The 18,640-nt window shown below is 37.0% G+C and overlaps 1 protein-coding gene across 1 annotated transcript; it reads left to right on the forward strand.

The window, feature by feature from the left end:
• Positions 1-104: 104 nt before the first annotated feature.
• LOC134798424 (transmembrane protein 214) lies at positions 105-16,563 on the forward strand. The gene is made up of 10 exons (XM_063770860.1): positions 105-326; positions 410-549; positions 1,327-1,609; positions 4,508-4,696; positions 6,226-6,437; positions 7,755-7,980; positions 8,421-8,563; positions 11,317-11,440; positions 12,209-12,605; positions 13,434-16,563. Exons 1-10 carry the CDS (start codon positions 206-208, stop codon positions 13,558-13,560), a joined length of 1,962 nt encoding a protein of 653 aa, XP_063626930.1. The 5' UTR covers positions 105-205; the 3' UTR covers positions 13,561-16,563.
• The last annotated feature ends 2,077 nt before the right edge of the window (positions 16,564-18,640 follow it).

Raw genomic sequence — 18,640 nt, forward strand, 5'->3', positions numbered from 1 at the left:
ATTGCATTTACAACACTGCAATTCGTGCAACCACGTGCAACGGAATGCATTGCCACGTCTTGTCATGTGGAATTTCATGGACCAATAGCAGAGAAGCTTTCATTTTTGACGTTTTTGGATATTTTGATTTTGACGTGTACACTGTCGCGTTTGCCTTATTTACAACAATTGTAATTTACATAAATAAAATCGTTTATACACCAAAATGTCCAGCGGTCAATGGGAAGTTGTAGGTAAGAACAAGAAGTCTCAAAATGGGAAAGTAAAAACAATAAAGGAGGACGAAAAGAAGCCGACTCGTAATGGACCGAAGCCTGAAGACGTTGGTAAGATGATTACCCAGATAATTTTAATTATGTACGCTAATAATGTAAGATTATAATTAACTTGTGTGTAAATTGTTTTTCAGCGCCTCCGACTAAATCGTATTATGCCGGCATGGAGATCGATGACCCAAAAGCTAATGGGAAGAAGGCCAGCAAAAACAAGAAGAAAGCTGAACCTCCCAAGCCGAAGCCGCCGAAAACAATTGAAGGAGCATTTGAAGCTGTACGTATTTGTCGTATTACACAAGATTTCATTGTAAAAATAGGACATATTTATTTTTAACTATTATTATCGCGGGAACAAAGTCACACTCATTAGATTCTAACGATGTAATCTCATTTGACTAATTAATTTTATAGTTTTCGAGTTCTGGGCATATTTGCCACTAATTAGTCCATATTTTAGATATGTATTTACTTTTTACACATACTTTTTTTGTGGAACACAATTGAAGTTATTTTTAAAACTCCTTTCACTTTTTATAAATTGCATTGTACTTGTTACTTCAGTAGCAGTTAAGTAAGAGTTAAGTAACTCAATGCTGTTACAGAATGCTCTCAATTATGTTCTATTCCTATACTAAGTATGTCAAGTGTGTTTAAGAAATAAATTATTTTATTATATAGACATAACATTTTCACATGCCTTCATGAATACAAACATTACATATGCATGTTATCAGTTTAAAAAAATTATACTTACAAATGTTCTGGTATGACTTTATTTACTTCAGTATAGATAAGACATTTTTATAATTTCTTATTGGAAAAATGTTACAGCTCATATTTATCTATGCAATAAAATGGAATAATTATTTACATATATAACAAATATAAAAAGTAATGTAGAAATTTACTAATTTACAGACTAGGGTCAATAGGTGCCCGGGTAAATGTGCCTAGCATGTTTTTCTATGTATATACCAAGTTAAGCAGGAGGACTTTTCTTAACATAGCATCTTAAATTATCAATTTCTATAACAATATTTCTCACTTGCAGATTGACGCAACAGAGCTAGCAAATATCATTACAACCAACAAAATCCGGTTCAGCAACGCACCCCTAGTCTGGTTGAAAGAAGTCGCCAATTTCCTCAACTCCAAGACTCAAATAGAAGTGGAAGACCCAACATTTTCTACCCAGGACCCTTTGTATCCTCTGTCGGTCCTGCCTGCAGAAATCAAGAGTTCGTTGGAGACAGTGCTGAGTGATGCGGGAAAGGCTAATGCGCAGTTGTTCTTTGATGTCACTCTCACCGCTTTAGCAAATGATATGAGTAGAGGTATGCCGTTTTCAAATTTACATTTAGTTTTGATGACATCATACATGTTTTTGACACTCCTACGGTATTTAAAAAAATGCACTCCACAGCATCAGTTAGCTGATTGCTTTTAATTTTTGTGTACAGAAATGTAGCTAGTCATATAATAATGCGAAAATTCTTAATATGTTTAAAAATTTAAAAGTTTTTATGACTATCACTACATCTTACAAAACAAAGTCCCCTGCCGCCTCTGTATCTCTGTATGTTCGCGATAATCTCAAAAACTACTGAATAGATTTCATGTGGTTTTCAACTATCAATAAAGTGATTCTTGAGGAAGGTTTAGGTGTATAACGTCACAGAATAACGAATAGTACTACCGTACAGAAAATTCACTCCTTCACAAAAGTCAGATTTAGGTATAAAATTATACCTATACTCGCCACCTGCAACAAAATTGAAACTTATAACCGCGCACTAACCGTGAATCTTCTTTGCGCGAGCGCCACGTGACACGACTATCGTGCGGTCGAGCGGCAGCCCACTGCCATACGCGGCCTGCCTACCCGGGAGGCCCGCCGGCCAAATGTACCTAAACTGCGTAGTGACACCCCCCTGATAACGTGCTAACCCATGCGAAGCTGGAGCGGGTCGCTAGTAAAAAGTAGTAGTAATTTGTGATATTTATAACAAATAATTTTTAGTGCAGAAGTACATTCAAATACATACATACACTTGCACATTGAACATATGAAAAACCTGAAAAACACCTGTATCAATACAATGCATGCATACAGGTGCAAATAAAAATGCAAAGGTACATAATAATAAGATGTATATAAATAAGTTAACAATTAATTAGGCAATTAGCTAAGTCTACCCATCTATGTTTTAAGGGAGTTCCCTCTGCCAACAAACTGCCCTGCAGTTTGGCAGAAGAAAAAAATCTGTATAATAGGGTTTATTTCATCAGAATAAATGTTTTTTGTTTTTTTTTTACATTGTTGATAAGAAACGGCGTTATTACTTTAATTGAAAAACATTGCTCTTAAAACAGCTTGAAATGTCGTTTCGATTCATTTAATACACAACAACAGTAATTACTTTTTTGAAAACAATTACACACTAATATGTAGTCACATTCCTAATATTTACAAAAAATATATATTAAAATTTTTGCTCATAACATAATAATCATTTGATTATTATGTTATGAGCAAAAAAGCCTTGTTGTCTTCTTCATGAAATAAAGACACACACCCATGTTAAGGTTTGAAATAAAATAAAATTATTTATTATCATTTATTTATTTGATATACAGGGTGGAAAGGCACGACGATCCTTCCCGGAAGTATTAGGTCGTTTAAGTGATACAGAGACTATTGGTAATGGTAAGAATCGTTAATTGAGTAAAAAATAAAAATTGCAATAATACTACTTTTTAACTGTGGTGATAACCCTATAGCATGTGCACATGACGGCTAGATTAAGGATCTCCGTCGGGAAAGCTCGGGACTTTACACTTTTTTCCGATCGTTGACAGTATCGCAATGATGTATGAATGACGCATAAATGTCAAATAAATCAAATGCATGCAAAAATATTACAAACAATTTTATTACTTTCTTAGATAATTACTTTTTTCCAATATTTAATACTATCTTCTTTTCACATACGGTGTTCAAATGTACCTCCGTGTATTACAACGCCGCCGCAGCCCGTACCCGAGTATGTCGATGCACATGCGATATAGTGTATGCTCTTCGTCATTTATCCTCCGCAGAAAGCACCAATTAGCCTTTGTCTCATTTCGTCCGCAGTTTCACATTCCGTTTGGTTTGGTACACCATATCTTTTACACAGCCCCACAAATTTAAATAGCCACGAGCATCTAACATTTTTATTTGAAGAATATGACATTCAATAAGTATAGTTCAATGAAAATTTAATTTCAAACATCAGACGTCTTGTCTATTTCCTACCACGCAAGAAGGTTTGTTAGTTTGGTATTGAAGAAGTATTTATTCTTGATTTATACTTAGTATTTAATTTTTGCAAGTTCATTTGGTGCAACTAACACAACCTACTTGTTATTTTTAATTATTTTAGATAGTTTCCAATTATTCGAAAATAATTTTGTGAAACGTGTTAAGAAACTAAAACCTTTTTATCAGTCAAGGAAACCAGAGATATTTATAAGACGATTGCGTACTTTTGAGTGGTTGTCAATGTCACCATTTGAACTGTCGTTGTAAACAATGTTGTGGTTAGTATTATTAATATTAAGGAATAACATAACTATTTCATTCAAGTATTGAACAAGTGGAACCACTAAGAAAGCGAAAATCCTGCAATGATTCTTACCGTGCTGTAAGCAGACCTAAAAATGGTTAGATGGCAACAAATTAGCATAATTTCCTGTCGAATACTGATTGTTTACAAGTAAGTTCATTGATCCTGTCACCTGTTAGGGTTAGAACAAAGTAGTTTTTTGCGTGGATGTTTAAAAGGTCATAATTTAGAAACGGTTGCCCATATTAACATAGTTTCTATGGAGAAAATATAGAGCTTAGGCTAAACTATCTCCCATTTCCGGAAAGGATCGTCGTGCCTTTCCACCCTGTATAACAAACGAAATATAAACCATATATACATTTTTACCCACCCCATAAAATTTATTTATATTTAAGTATAAAATCACTACACCTTATAAAACAAAGTCCCCCGCGGCGTCTGTCTGTTTGTGTGTATGTATGTTCGCGATAAACTCAAAAATTACTGAACGGATTTTCATGCTGTTTTCACCTATCACGCTAGTCAGTATTAAAACTCATTGATCAGTATCATTTAAAACTAGAAATAAACATGTTGTACTAATGCTAAGTTCATATAATATTAACCCCACTTTCCCCCCAGGGCAACTAGTAAACGGCCACCGCCTCCTCCTCCAAATGCTGGCGCTGGAATACCCCGAGTTCTGTGTGGCGTCCCTCCAAAAAAGCGCGAGCCTCCGCAACTCCTACCAGAACCGACCGCCGATTGGACTGTCCCTTCTTTGGGCGTTTGGGCAGGGAGGGTTCAGCGACTTCTCAGTAGGTTTGAAAGGTAAGATTTTGAAAAATGAGTTATAAGTTAAAGTTAAAAATTTGTTAAGTTATAGGCATAAACTTAAGAATGTAGTGGATAGTGAGACACTTAAGCAAAGAAAAGAGCTAGTCAAAGAGTTCTGTGTGGCGTCCCTTAAAAAAAGCGCGAGTCTCCGCAACTCCTACCAGAACCGACCCCCATTGAACAGTCCCTTCTTTGGCCATTTGGGCAGGGAGGGTTTAGCGACTTCTCAGTGGGTTTGAAAGGAAAGAACACTGAATTTATGGAATGCTATTTGGTAAAGTTTTTGGCTTCCACCCCCACATAACCTCACGTGTATTTTTTTTTAAATATTTCCATCCGACCGGTCAAGGTCACGTGCTCCAAAATTTCGTTTTTCATTTCGCTATTTTGAAGTGCTGAGTGAAGATTTATACATAATTTATACATAAATCTTCACCGAAACCGAGAAAAAATATCTACTCATGTGGTAGGTATTTTTTCTTAGTTTCTTTCACTGTAGAAAAATACACGAGAGGTCTCCTTATACCCCCCTCCCCCAACGTGATCTGTCGTGATTTTTTCATGACCCCCCTCCCCCCCATCGAACCTCGCGTGATTTGTGCATAAGCCCATATTGATGCCGATTCGATTGTACATTAATGTACAGCAACTTGAAAGCCTATTGTTCTCAGGTTACGACACTTTATCAGCCCTTATCAATATGTCACCTCTCAAGGTGGGACTAAATGAGATAACATCTCATGAGCATGAGTTTTATCTTAATATGTACTAGCAGTAGCTTCAGTGAAATGGTAGCTTACGCGTGGCTTAAGTGAATTAATAACTAAAAAATAATAACGACGTGTACACTTAAATTAATGTCCACCATCTGCCACCATACAACAAATTGATGCAAAGCAATTTGACCCATATTGATTTGTGGTAACACACTGAGTCGCCACGACCCAAATTGAGTTAGTGTCACACGTGTGATACTAGGGCGCTCCACGGGTCAGCATTGCCAAAACTGTGAGGTAATCGAATTTAAGCTGTCGTGAGTCATTTTAAGGTTTAATTCACGTATTTTTTTATACCACATCGGTGGCAAACAAGCATACGGCCCGCCTGATGGTAAGCAGTCACCGTAGCCTATGGACGCCTGCAACTCCAGAGGTGTTACATGCACGTTGCCGACCTTTTAAAAACCTGTACACTCCTTTTTTGGTGAACCCCATACTGTAGACCCTCGGGAAAACCTATATTTAACTTGTTGAGCGTAATAAATAAAGTACTTTATGTAAATTGGTTAGATAGGGAGGTCAAAAATCAACAAATTACTTTAAGAATATGAAACCAGTAAAATTTAAATTAATATGTTCAATCAAACAGTCAGTAACTAACCTATTGTTGGCACCTTGAAAGTTAGCAACTCTAACTTTATTTTAAGGCAGCAGCTTATTACTTTAAAAAATGATACCAATGCCAGACACCCATCTTTCTTGTGCTAAGCGTAAAGGTAACATTATGGTTTTTTATCTTTGCAGCGTGGCAAGAACTATTCCTTCCAATAATAGAGTTAAAGAATTATTCTAAGTACGTGGTAGGGTATTTGAGCCAGTTGCTGGACAGGCACGCCAAAATGGACGCCACAGTGAGCCAGGAGCAACTGTTGGCGATGTTCGATATGGTGAACAGTAAGAAGGGCCTGTCTAAGGATATGTCAAGTGACCTTATGAAGCAATTAAGTAAATATAAGGTAAGTTGATAACAAAATGGCATTGTTCTTTACATAATGTTTTTGTTAAATTTCAAGACCTTTTTTGATTTTGTGAATAGTGAAGTAAAATAATGTCTTTAGTCACCGCCTCCCATTACCAGATGTTTGAATACCCGTAACTTTGAGCATTTAATAACTGGAGTCGCCTTTAAGTGCTTACCCCTCTGTCCCACTGCCGAAAACCTTGCACAATGGTGCAAACTTTTGTATGGACTGACGTTTATCTGACATGGATATTTGTACGTTACGTACAAATCATGTCCAAATAGCCATACATTTGACGTGCCCCTCCCCCGCAGAAATCGGCAGACTGTTTTGTACAGAAAATGACAGTCAAGGCGTCTCCAGTTACTAAATGCTCTAAGACCCGTAAGGGCTATAATGCTTGCACACGGCGCATATAGTTGCCAAGTAAAGGCACGGCCGCATGCTACTCGCACTAGCGGGACAGTCGAAACTTAATTTATGACCCATTTTGTACCTTGTCACAGTGACAATAGCCTCTAGCCGCCCAGAGACCTATAAAAAGGTCTCCTGTTCCATTCTAATTTGAACTTTGTGTTGACAAAATAAAATTTCATTTTGCTTGGATAGGTTTGACGTATGGGCGGCTAGAGGATAATATGAGGTCTCTAGCAACTTTCATATTGATTGTCACTATGACAAGGTACGAAATGGGTCATAAATTAATACTTTCGACCGTACTAGTTAATCAAGTTGTATTTTAGCTTATACATTTCTTGACCTACATACATTCTCTTATGGCGACATGGTAGCGACCCGCTAGGCGGGTTCTTTATTCGTGTGAGCTTTTCGCTACAAACGGAAAAACCGTGTACGTGTAGTGTCTACGCTGGTTTTATTAAGCCTGCTCCACACTCGTGCGCGAATTGCGGCTTCGCGCCGTGATTCGCGCACGAGTGTGGAGGGGTTTTATATGTAAAAAAAATATAGCAATAGAAGGCTAAAGGCGTTTCCAGAGGAGTACATTTTTCGCCAATCTGATTAAATTGTCCGATCGAATCAGGCGGTGCGGACGCAAACGCCAATTTGGCTCGCCGAATTAAACCCCGATTATGACCGATATTACCGATAAAATGGAGTGCGGACGCAAGAATACCAATTTGTGACGCCAGTATTTTCGTTTGGGGCATTTTTTCAATTTAGAGGGCTCTAATATCACCATAAATCTAAAATTGGTGATTAAATTGGAAATTCCGCCAATTTCATTTCTGATCAAATCGGTCGATTTGATCACCTCTGTCTGGACACGCCTTAATGAATCCATTGTTCCAGGATATATACTTCAATAAGAGCGGCGCCAAACTCCAAGTGACCTTCAACCAGATAATAAAGAAACTGCCCAACCAGTACTTGAGCGGTTCGAACCTGGACCCCTACAACCGAGTGCTAGTGGAAAGTTTAGTAGACTGTTTGCAGCGGGACGACTCCTGTAACGCTACGTGGAGGCAGCTGTTCCATCGTTGTCCTAAACAGTCTGCCACTCTACTAGATTACATAGGTAAGTCTATGCTCTAATTAAAAAAATAAATATTTAGTCTATGCTTTAGCCGCCCACAAGCCGCCCACAGTCACCTACAATAATATATTACTCTTTGAACGCCGCAAAAATATGTGACACGCTCTTATCTCTACAAATACACTCTGGCTCTACAAATAAGTTCGTGTGTCAGATATTTTTGCGGCCTTCGTTGTGTAACATATAATTGCAGGTGACTGTACACACTGGGCCAGCGTGGGCCAGTCCGGGGGACGCATTTATGCGTTAGAGGGAGCAAGTGATATTGCTATCTCATTCTACCGCATGGCTGCGTCCCTTGGACTGGCCGGCGCTGGCCCAGTGTGTACAGGGGCCTTTAGATTTCTTATTGTCGCAATTAAAATTCAAAGTACGATACAATCTCTTGGCAGCTAGAGGTTTTCATGTTAATTTTGTTTCAGATTCTAATTGGGCACAAATCAGTCCGAAGCTAAAGCAAAAATCCTTGAAAATGTCAGTAACTCAGTATAAAGAGATTAGTGTTGAAACTTTGAAGGGAAAGAAAAAAGATGAAACCGTTGTAAAGACCAATAAAATTTGCCAGGTAAGTTATTTATAATTACTAAAACTATGTAATTTCTCAAAAATTACTTTTCTGTACAATTTTTACGTGAAGTATATTTGTAAAAGGTTAATTTAAATTAAGGTAAATTTACAAAAATTAAGTATAAAGACAAAAAACTGTTAATTATGGCACTAGAAACTTCATAACTCCCTAGGGAGAACGTTTTTTCTATAACTCCCGCTAAACCTGCGTGCAATTCCACATTTACTGAGCGAGTGTGATGAAATAGTACATTGTGCAACGTGGGGGGTAAATGAAATTTAGCTTTAGAACTCCCTAGGAAGTTATAGCTTTTTTTTTTCACAATCCATAACTCCCGCGGGAACAATATAGGCCTTTGACCTTCAGTACACCTGCATGAAATAAGATCTTTTTCGAACAAGGGTGATGAAAATGATTTAAATTGAACGTACCTTTAAAAACCGGTATTTTATCGAAATATTTTTTACCACAGCCCTATTGCCCTTTGTCCTCAGTGTTGCCTACATTAAATATTTATTATACTTTTTTGCTCTGGTCACATAATTAGTGTCTGTCATCATCTCTGACGGAGACGACATTTTTTCTGTTATAAAAAATTAATGAATTCGCGTGAAGCCGTGATTTTAGTGTTATAAAAAGTCATCATTGTGAATAGGTAATTCATATTTTTCTATCTAAAAGTAATTGTTTGTGAATGATTGGTTTATTTGTGTGTTTGTAAAATGCAAACATTTTTGGGTGGTGATTTATATAGACAACGCAATATCGTCTTGTAAAGCTTCTCGGAACTAGAAAAACCACTTGAGTAGTTAACACCCAACGTGAATAACTGTAAAAGCATCGTTTTTGGGCCGGTGATGTGGTTGTATACGCACTTCGCGGGGGAACACGTATCACGAAATCTATTTCCTTTTCATGTCCATAAGACAGCATTCATCCTGTGATTATTTTTTAATTTAAGTGCATATTAGTTTGAAGGCAGGTAATTATCTTCCGAAGTCATTATTAAATCGATTCTAATTAATTTGGGTGGTTGATTAATAGCTTATACCTTTTACATTGTTTAAATAATAATTTACACTGTCGTTACATTTATTTGTATTGTCTACAACTCTGCATTACCTACAAGTACACACTTGCGTTTGTTTACATTAAATTTTTTGGTACTGCACCTAACATAATGATTAACTTTCTTCTAACAAAGGATATTTCATTAAGACCAATTTTAATCTTATACCTTTAAATGAGAAATTCTTGTATATATTTTGGGGATCTTGGACACGGCTCTAACGGGAGTTTTCGGGGGCGAGAAATCGATCTAGCTAGATCTTATCTCTAGGAAAACGAGCATTTTTGAGTTTTTATATGTTTTCCCAGCAAAGCTCGGTCTCCCAGATATTATTCACATTATGTTAATCTAATCAGTTAAATCCATGGATTTGTGGTGTTAATGTTCAAGGTGATAAGTTTAACAAAGTGTTTAATGAAAACAACATTATTCAGGCTATAACTTTATTGCACAGTAAAAAATATACATATTCAAAAGGCAGACTTACCAAATGGCATTCTCTAACCGTTATCCTTTAGGCCAAAGAGATAGCAGTGTATGTATAAATTTTGAGCATAGGAAGCTTAGTTTAAGGCGTTTTAGCTCACAAGTCCGTCTCAAGCCCTGTCTCCATATTGCAGATCGACGTTGGCTCGCGAGCCAACGTGGTATCCATTGCGCGCGGCTGCCTCGCGAGCCAATGTTCGATAATTTGCCGCGCGATATGCAGACAGGGCTTTATATTTGGCAGTGTATCTTATAACACAACACTTTGCACTATTTGTAGTGAAGGAGGTGTGAAAAAGGTTATTAATAGCAATATTCTCACATGAAACTGGATATTTTCCTGGTTTCTTATACATTGTTGTACATTGTGCAGCATAATTAGCGTTCAAGGTAAATTGCGGTATTTATCCTTCACTTGTGAAGTGATTCTAATTACATCAAACTGTTGTTCTTATGATACAAATAAACATCTATTACGTATGTTACTTACTTTAATGGGTTTATGAACGTTTTATGCTTTAAAATGTTAGCAATTGCTTAGTTATTTTAGGTCTAAAATAGTATTTTTACACTTACTTATGAATGGTCTTAAGTACAACTCGTCTAAAAACTATTGTTGTTAGAAAAGGAGGCTAGAGCTGCCTTTATAATAAGCCTTAAAGATCTCAAAATCGGCATCTAAATGTTGGGAAATGGTAGGTCCTATAGTATTCATATCAATATTCATTTTACAAAGGATCTAATACTATTAATACATAAATTACATATAACTTGTATTGCCAACGAAACTAAATTGTTAGAACTAAATGGAAAGTAAAGGTGACATTCCATTGGAAAGTTGATACTAGTTCCTGACACGATTCTTTTTTTATGGAGAAATGAATGCCAAAGATGTAGATCACTGGTTCAGTAAACGCCTATCCACTCTCGCTTCAAAGATACTTAATAATAATTTGGAGAATTTTGAGGCCTTATAAGATAGAATTTTGTTTTGTTTAAAAGTCTACTACAGATGTAGTGCATAGGTAATTGTCTTCCATTGTATTTTCTCGGAAATGTTCGTATTTGTTGTCATGCTACTTCAGTTAACCTCAGTACTTTTTGTACAGATACTAACTGAAATAGCGAGACATGTTCGTATGTTTCCGTGAAAATATTAGGAAAATAATTTATGAAAGTATTTTTGATTTCACAGGATATTCTAGACAGAATGACGAGCACTAGAAGATTCCCTTGGCTGTGGGCGAGCTTCATCTTACTGCTGGGCATCGCTGGACTGATCGCCTATGATGTCTCTACGGTCAACGGAAACTTCCCGAGTAAGTACAAACACTTTGCAATCTTTGAGCCTTTTGTATGATAAGATTGATAAGTCTTCTTTTGTGCGATAAAGGTTAAAAAAACATCTATGAACATATTTACTAAGTAAATTTATAGCCTCTAGAGGTACTCATACTCGTACTCAACGGTAGTAGAAAATATAATTCACTCTTTTAGCTGAGAAAAGAGAAAAGTATTTTTTAATGATTATACTTACCTAACTTAGACCACTTTCTTTGTGGACTATATAATCTTAAAGAGCCACGTACCCACACTGTTAACTGTACATCGATGGAACTTATGCCTTTCGTAATAAGGTCCACCGATGTACAGTCGAGTGTTGCTATTTGTACGTGTAATACGTGCTCTGTTTAATCTCGATTTGTCATGTTTGCATGTTATAATTGATAACGGACTTTGTTTTGAATGGCATTTTACTCGATTATGCATGGAATGAACCCAATGCCCTTTTATCTGTTTCTTATCATGTCTGTTGGGTCATTAAAATACTTTGAACTATGACTGCCAAAGATATAGGTATACTTTAGCCGCCAGGAGATAAAATATTACATACAATGTATGCCTCCACCCCTTTGCTTGGCCTTCGGCAATATTAACTAGGCCCCACCTAGTTCATCATCTGGCGACGCCTTTAGGCATGTGCATACCGTCTACCTACATGCATACTCGGTATACAATACCGTCTCTAAGAGTGTGTATGTGCTTTACATTGCGCGTGGGTTAATAATTTACCTCCATCCTTTCAGAGAGCGCAACCGGCCGACTACTCAACGACCTAGGCATTCTCGAGCAGAGCCAGCGGGCATGGCAGAAGTCCCTCTCGGCCTCCGCTAGAGGCTACCTCTGGCTCGAAACCAACACCCCCATCTACTACGCCCAAGCGGCCGAAATTGCCAAACCTTATGGACAACTCTCGAGAGACGCCTTCACAGTCGGTCTTAAGAAAGCTGGCATACTCTATGGCAACATAAAAGACTATGTTGTTGAGAAAACTCCAGTGGTAGTGGCCACTATTGAGCATTATGTGCCCGGTTTGGTGGATAGTGTGGTTGGTTATACGACAATGGGGTATGAAGTTGTGAAGAAGTATTCGGTTGAGTACTACCAGTTTACTTCGGAGTATTTGAAGACCAAAGTTTTTGTGTAAGTGCCTGATTTTATTTAATTTTTGTCACAATAGTAGGTAACTTACACAGATTAACCTCCTGAGACCCTGTGTACATATTCCACAGTTTATATTGAACTTTTTTTGTGTAACTATAGCTGGTCAAGCAAATCCTGTCAGTAAAAAAAGGCGCGAAATTCGAATTTTCTATGGGACGATATCCCTTCGCGCCTACATTTTTCAAATTTGCCGCCTTTTTCTACTGACAAGATTTGCTTGACGCAGTATAAGTATTCCAAATTCAAAAACAAAACAATTACTTCTGGGTCTCAGGAAGTTTAGAACTGTTTCATAATTTATTGACTATATATCACTATTGGCATGGTAAATATTTATTTTGTCCTGTTTCTTGTCATCTGTGATTAAAAATAGCAATCTTGTATAGACAATTCGACTACATGGTAAAGCCAATATCGGACCAGGATTCCGCAAGAAACCATCTTTTAGTTAATATTTTGTTCTAACTCTGAAATAGTTACATGTACGTCATTTGCCTAAGAAATTAGCAAATTTTTGAAGTGAAAACTTCTTTAGCGGCGCTGTGCACTTTTTGTGATGGGGAAAAAATGTTAAACTCGCGACAGGTCACGTGACTGACGGATTCGACAGATTGAAAATTCGTAAGACGGACACGTAACCTGGTCGAAAATCTGTTATGATGTCATTGAATTTTCACTTCTGCGGGCACTCCCGGAGTGCAACCCGTTGTTTTTTATTTGGATCAAGTCATTCAAGACCACTATTATTAAATCCTGATGATATTTAGTTTCGCAAAGGAAATCTAACAACACATTTTACCATTCCAGAGGCGAGTGGGCCCCCGAAGTCCTCCAGAACAAGACGCAGAGCGCCCTCAACGTGACCCGCTTCCACGTCTCCTCATACTTCTACTGGCTCCGGACGCAGGTGGACGTGTACTCCGCGATACCTTGAAGACCCCCGTGCGGTGCGCGTACTACCATCATGTGCTGGAGGCTCTCGTTTTAAGTTCATTCCTCAATCCCTGTCAATTGTTGAGTCTATGGTAATGTTTAACCATTTACCCCCTTATTCATAAACGTTTACTAAAGTTGACAAGCCGATAATAATCGTTTGTCCCTTTCCGACGTATTGGTATGATGGAAAGGGACAAACGATTATTATCAGCTTGTCAACTTTAGTAAACGTTTATGAATAAGGGGGTTAGTCCGTAGCGGCAACATACTTGCCATCATACTTAAAACAAAAACGCATCTCTACTACGTGAATTACGGTTCGAAATCGAGTGACTAGAAAAGAATGTCAAATGGTTAAAGGGTTAAGGCTTCTGGACGGATTATAGTATTTTTAATTTTTTTTAATCTAATTGGGTACGCTGACAGGTGTCATTTCAATACAATTTTGCGAGTTTTGACGTTTTTAGGTTATAAATTACATGGAGATGACGCCTGTCACATTACTCAAACAATACTATAGTTATTTGACAATTGACATCTGTCAAATAGAAAATGTTGGGCCCACAATACGCTGTGCGTTGTCTATTTTAGTTCCTCCAACACGCACTTCGCACGTAGCAATCAGAATTTTGTGTAAATCATCGAAGTAAATATGCTTTGGAAACAGTAGATTCTGTGTTTATGGGCTTTGAGCTCTAATGGCTGTCTTTTATACGGCTTTTAATGCATTTATTTTAATTAAAAGTAAAATATATGTTTAATTTTTGGAATTGTGTAAAAAACTGGTTAGGGTGGTATTCCACCTGTCCAATGTGCATTGCGTCTCACTCTCTCATTAAGCAAAATTTGAGACGCAAATACACATTGGACCAAGATATTGGACGGATGGAATACCATCTTTATACATGAGTATCAGCGATTGGGCTTGCAAAAACATTTTGGTTTAAAACGAAATTAACTACATTTTTCTTCTTTGTATTTATTAACATTTTAAAAGTGAGATACGTGCACAAATTATCTTTAGGTTTTTAATCATTGAGTAACCCTTCAACCGCACATGTTACATTTAATTTATAAAAACCCCTCTACAAATTTTAGACATGGCAACATTTTAAATCTTAAAAAAAAACCAATAGTTTTCGAAACACGTTTGCATTGAACAAAAACACCATTTCATTAGATGTTATCCTTCAAAAATCATATCTTTGAACCTCGTCCATGACATTTAAATCATAGTTGTATTGCATTTGCTAGTATTTTTGATGAAATCAAACATTCCTAATGCATTTTTTAAATTAATTTTCCAATTTTAACATAAGTCGTTGATTTTAATGACTGAACTGAGTTTTAACTAATCATCGAATTCGCATAGTTTTGCATACTTTTTCAAATCTTTCATTAAGATTTGCCGATTCATTATTGACCCTTTGAGCTCGAAACACTCGAATTATTATGTATATTAGTAGATATTTCGGATAAAATCTTGAAAGGTAAATTCTTGTTTAGGACTACTTTACGCTAGGTGAACCGTCAAAGTTATGTTGAAAGGCACCTAGTGTGAACACGTCCATATTGTTTTGCGTAGTGTATTCATTTTACATTTATAACTGATCACAAATATGATACTAAATATCAAAGAGCTAAAGTAATCTTTAGATTTAAAACCCTAGAGTGCTCGCGCTTTGAGCATTTTGCCGCCCGCGGCTAAAAGCTGATTACTTGAACACAGTGCATTTGTCAAGGTGTTTTAAGCGTAAAACATATGTTACTTTTTCAGTTTTTTGGTTTATTTTATAGCATAAAAGTGATTACAAACTAATTTAAATAATGAATAGAACGGGCGTTTTTTTCTTGGTGGGGTTTTCAGGCCTTTACATTAATTGCACGTGAAAAATACGCAAGTAATTATAACGCGTTAGCATTAGCACTGATTGACTAGCACGTTGTCTTTTCGTGGATTAGCAAAGTAAAATTTTGGTTTTAATTTTTTAACAAACTAATTTCTCCATTATTTTAAACAAGAAATCATGTTAAGTTTGGGCGGCAAAATGCTCCCCACGCGAGCACTCACGTTTCACGGAAAGGCGAGACGTTTCTAGAGTTAAATAAGATTTATGTTATGAGTTAAATAATTAAATATGTACCAAATTGGCGGTCTATGCAAGATTTCTAAATTTATGACAGTTTGCTAGTACTAGTTTTATAGTGGGTATATTTATTTGTGTTGATCGTGTGTTGAACATATACACTTGATGAGCATTTTAAAATGTGTCTCAAACTGTGGATGTAATATGTAATGAATGTGCCGTTTACACTGAAACATATTTTTATTTATATTCTCTATAAAAATAACTGCTGTAGATCAGTTACTTGTTATTTAGGTTGAGATATACGAGTACTGAATGTTTTTTCAAAACAAAGAAGGGTTGGCATGTATTTAAGTAAAATGGGTACTTACCGAACAGCCTTAGGTACAGTCACCACACGGGATTGTTATGCCATTTAGGGTTCTTGCTAAATTGGAAATTCTATAGCGTAGTATTGAACAACCAATATAGCTAGGACCCTAAATAGCGGAGCGTGATGGAACATCAAAAATTGTATTCGAATCAATTTTCAGTTATCCCCTTTTAAAATGTCAACCTACTTCTTTGATAACTTAACACCCATGGCCAAAAAATGTAACATAATGAAATACTCTGATATCAAAATATTTTCTCTAAAACTTTTGACGTAGCTGTTGGGGCCAGCCCAAACTAGCGTCTTTTGAACGTCGGCGTCTAGTCGGCGCTATGGAAAATAGCGTCGCAACCAACCAACGTTGCGTCGAGTAGCAGCCATAGAGTTACTAGACGCCGACGCTCGGAAGACGCCAGACCGGTTGGCCTTTAATCTCAACTTGTTTTGGGAACTTCAGGCCATAGCCGCATGAGTTAGTATAAATGTTGTGCTGTATGAAATTACTTTAAGGAGTCACAATAAAATATTGTTTGTGATTTTTTGTGCCTGTTTTATTTTTAACACCCTCTATCACTTGTTGAACTACTCAATGGGTTCACCTGTACACAATGGGCCAGCGCCGGCCATTCCAAGGGACGCAGCCATGCGGTAGAATGAGATAGCAATATCACTTACTCCCTCTTACCAGGGATGCGAAACTCCTGACTTCGGTCAAACTCGGCTCCGCTCGGCTCAGCATTGCTCCGAGCAATTATTAGGGTTGGCACCACTTGACTTCCTTTTGCGTGCACGACCACAGATAAGATAATCACTATTTTAGATTTAAGCTAGTTATTAATTTCGTTTAGTAGTACCACTGTATATATATTGTATGTAAATAAATATATTATGAGATAATCACTTGATTTTTGACAACCCTAAATAGCCGAAAGGGATAGTGCCATATATTAGAAAGGGACAGCATGATTCGACCCTGAACCGCTGTCAAACTTCGTTTTTGTAGGAAGTTTCCTTTCTGTACGGTAGTACTATTAATTATTCTGTGCTCTTACGCATAAATGCGTCCCCCAGACTGGCCCACGCTGGCCCATTGTGTACAGGGGCCTTTATGAAGTGTCCGACTTAAAAGTGATAACACACTATCGCACCCCACCAAGGTCGCGGTGCGGTGCGATAGTGTGTTACGACCTTAAGTCTCGGTTGGGGCAAAAAAAAACTAGCGACCGAAACCGTATTTTCAGTAGTGTCCGAAAAATTCGGTTTCAGTCGACACTACTCTTAAAGCCTTAACAGACTACCGCACCGCGACATTGGTGCGCACAAAATATCTCTTTCTTGCTTTAACTTATAGCTGTATCCTTAACACACGTACGCCGACCACCGTACCCAGGTCCAAGGCACCAAGGTTGCGGTGCGGTGCGGTAGTCGGTTACGGCTTTTACGGATAACGCTTTCTCTGCTACTCCTACTGTAAGTTCCATAAGAACATCTCGTTCAGTCATCTGGTAGCGGTAGAATGAGATAGCAATATCACTTGCTCCCTCTCCTCTAACGCATAAATGCGTCCATTGGAGTGGCCGACGCTGGCCCGTCGTGTCGAGGAGCCAATATACTTTTGTACCTCTATGCTGTCGATGGACGGAAGTGATAAAAAATTGACATCTGTCATTAGTGTCAGTGTCATAAACTAGGCAAACCCGTGCTGAGCGCGCGTAAGAACAAAGAAACAAGAATAAAATATTTTTAAAATAAAACATACTTGAACAATAAAATTACATTAAATAGTTTAAAGTGATTAAGTGGAAATCTCAAAATGGCTCCCTGTAGTATAAAATTGTAAGTACATATTCTAGAATACGTTAATCGCTAACCGACAAATAGTTTCAAATTTCTTGTAAGCGTCTATTAACTTTTTTACATCTTTTTTATTACATACTAGAATCATCACCGTTATCTACATAAGCTGTTTTCAGTTTACTTAATTAACTAAAATAAAACTATTAAATGTAATGAAACAGTATAATATATAGGTATTTATAATTATGTTCATTGTGTTGCTCGTGAGTGATTTACTACGATTTTTTTTCTTCGACTATTGAGTACCTATGCTATAGAATACTATAGATGGTCAAGCGAATTCAAATTTTCTATGGGACGATATCCCTTCGCGGCTACATTTTTCAAATTTGCCGTCTTTTTCTACTGACAAGATCTGCTTGACCAACTTTATTTATTATAGATGTTAAAAAAAAATTTGAAAAAAAGCTAGTAGCTGTTTGACACTACATATTAAACTAAAAAAAATAGACAAAAATACCTACTTTAAAAATATTGTTTCACTTGTTCTCATTGGTATTATGACATTTATGACTAACGCAAGATGCCGGCGACAAGGCACTTGTTTTTTTTTTATTTAGTTTAATAAATAATAATATTTCAATCCTTTCCTTTTGCTTACTTCCAGGCTTAAGACAAAGCATCTAGGTGGAACAGCTTTTGACTTTTACTTCCATATTGATCGACTTCGCTCATCTTCTTATATTCAAGAACAAGTATTTGATGGTCATGGCTTGGCTCTGATGAAATTTTTTACAGAAAAAGAAGATTCTTACTCTAAA

Source organism: Cydia splendana, chromosome 16, assembly GCF_910591565.1.
Source record: "Cydia splendana chromosome 16, ilCydSple1.2, whole genome shotgun sequence".
NCBI lineage: Eukaryota > Metazoa > Arthropoda > Insecta > Lepidoptera > Tortricidae > Cydia > Cydia splendana.

Excerpts from the sequence above, each read along its gene's own strand:
- LOC134798424 (XM_063770860.1), top strand. The coding sequence starts at position 206 with ATGTCCAGCGGTCAATGGGAAGTTGTAGGTAAGAACAAGAAGTCTCAA. Across the intron at positions 327-409 it reads ACCGAAGCCTGAAGACGTTG|CGCCTCCGACTAAATCGTAT; the intron begins GTAAGATGATTA and ends ATTGTTTTTCAG. Across the intron at positions 550-1,326 it reads TTGAAGGAGCATTTGAAGCT|ATTGACGCAACAGAGCTAGC; the intron begins GTACGTATTTGT and ends TCTCACTTGCAG.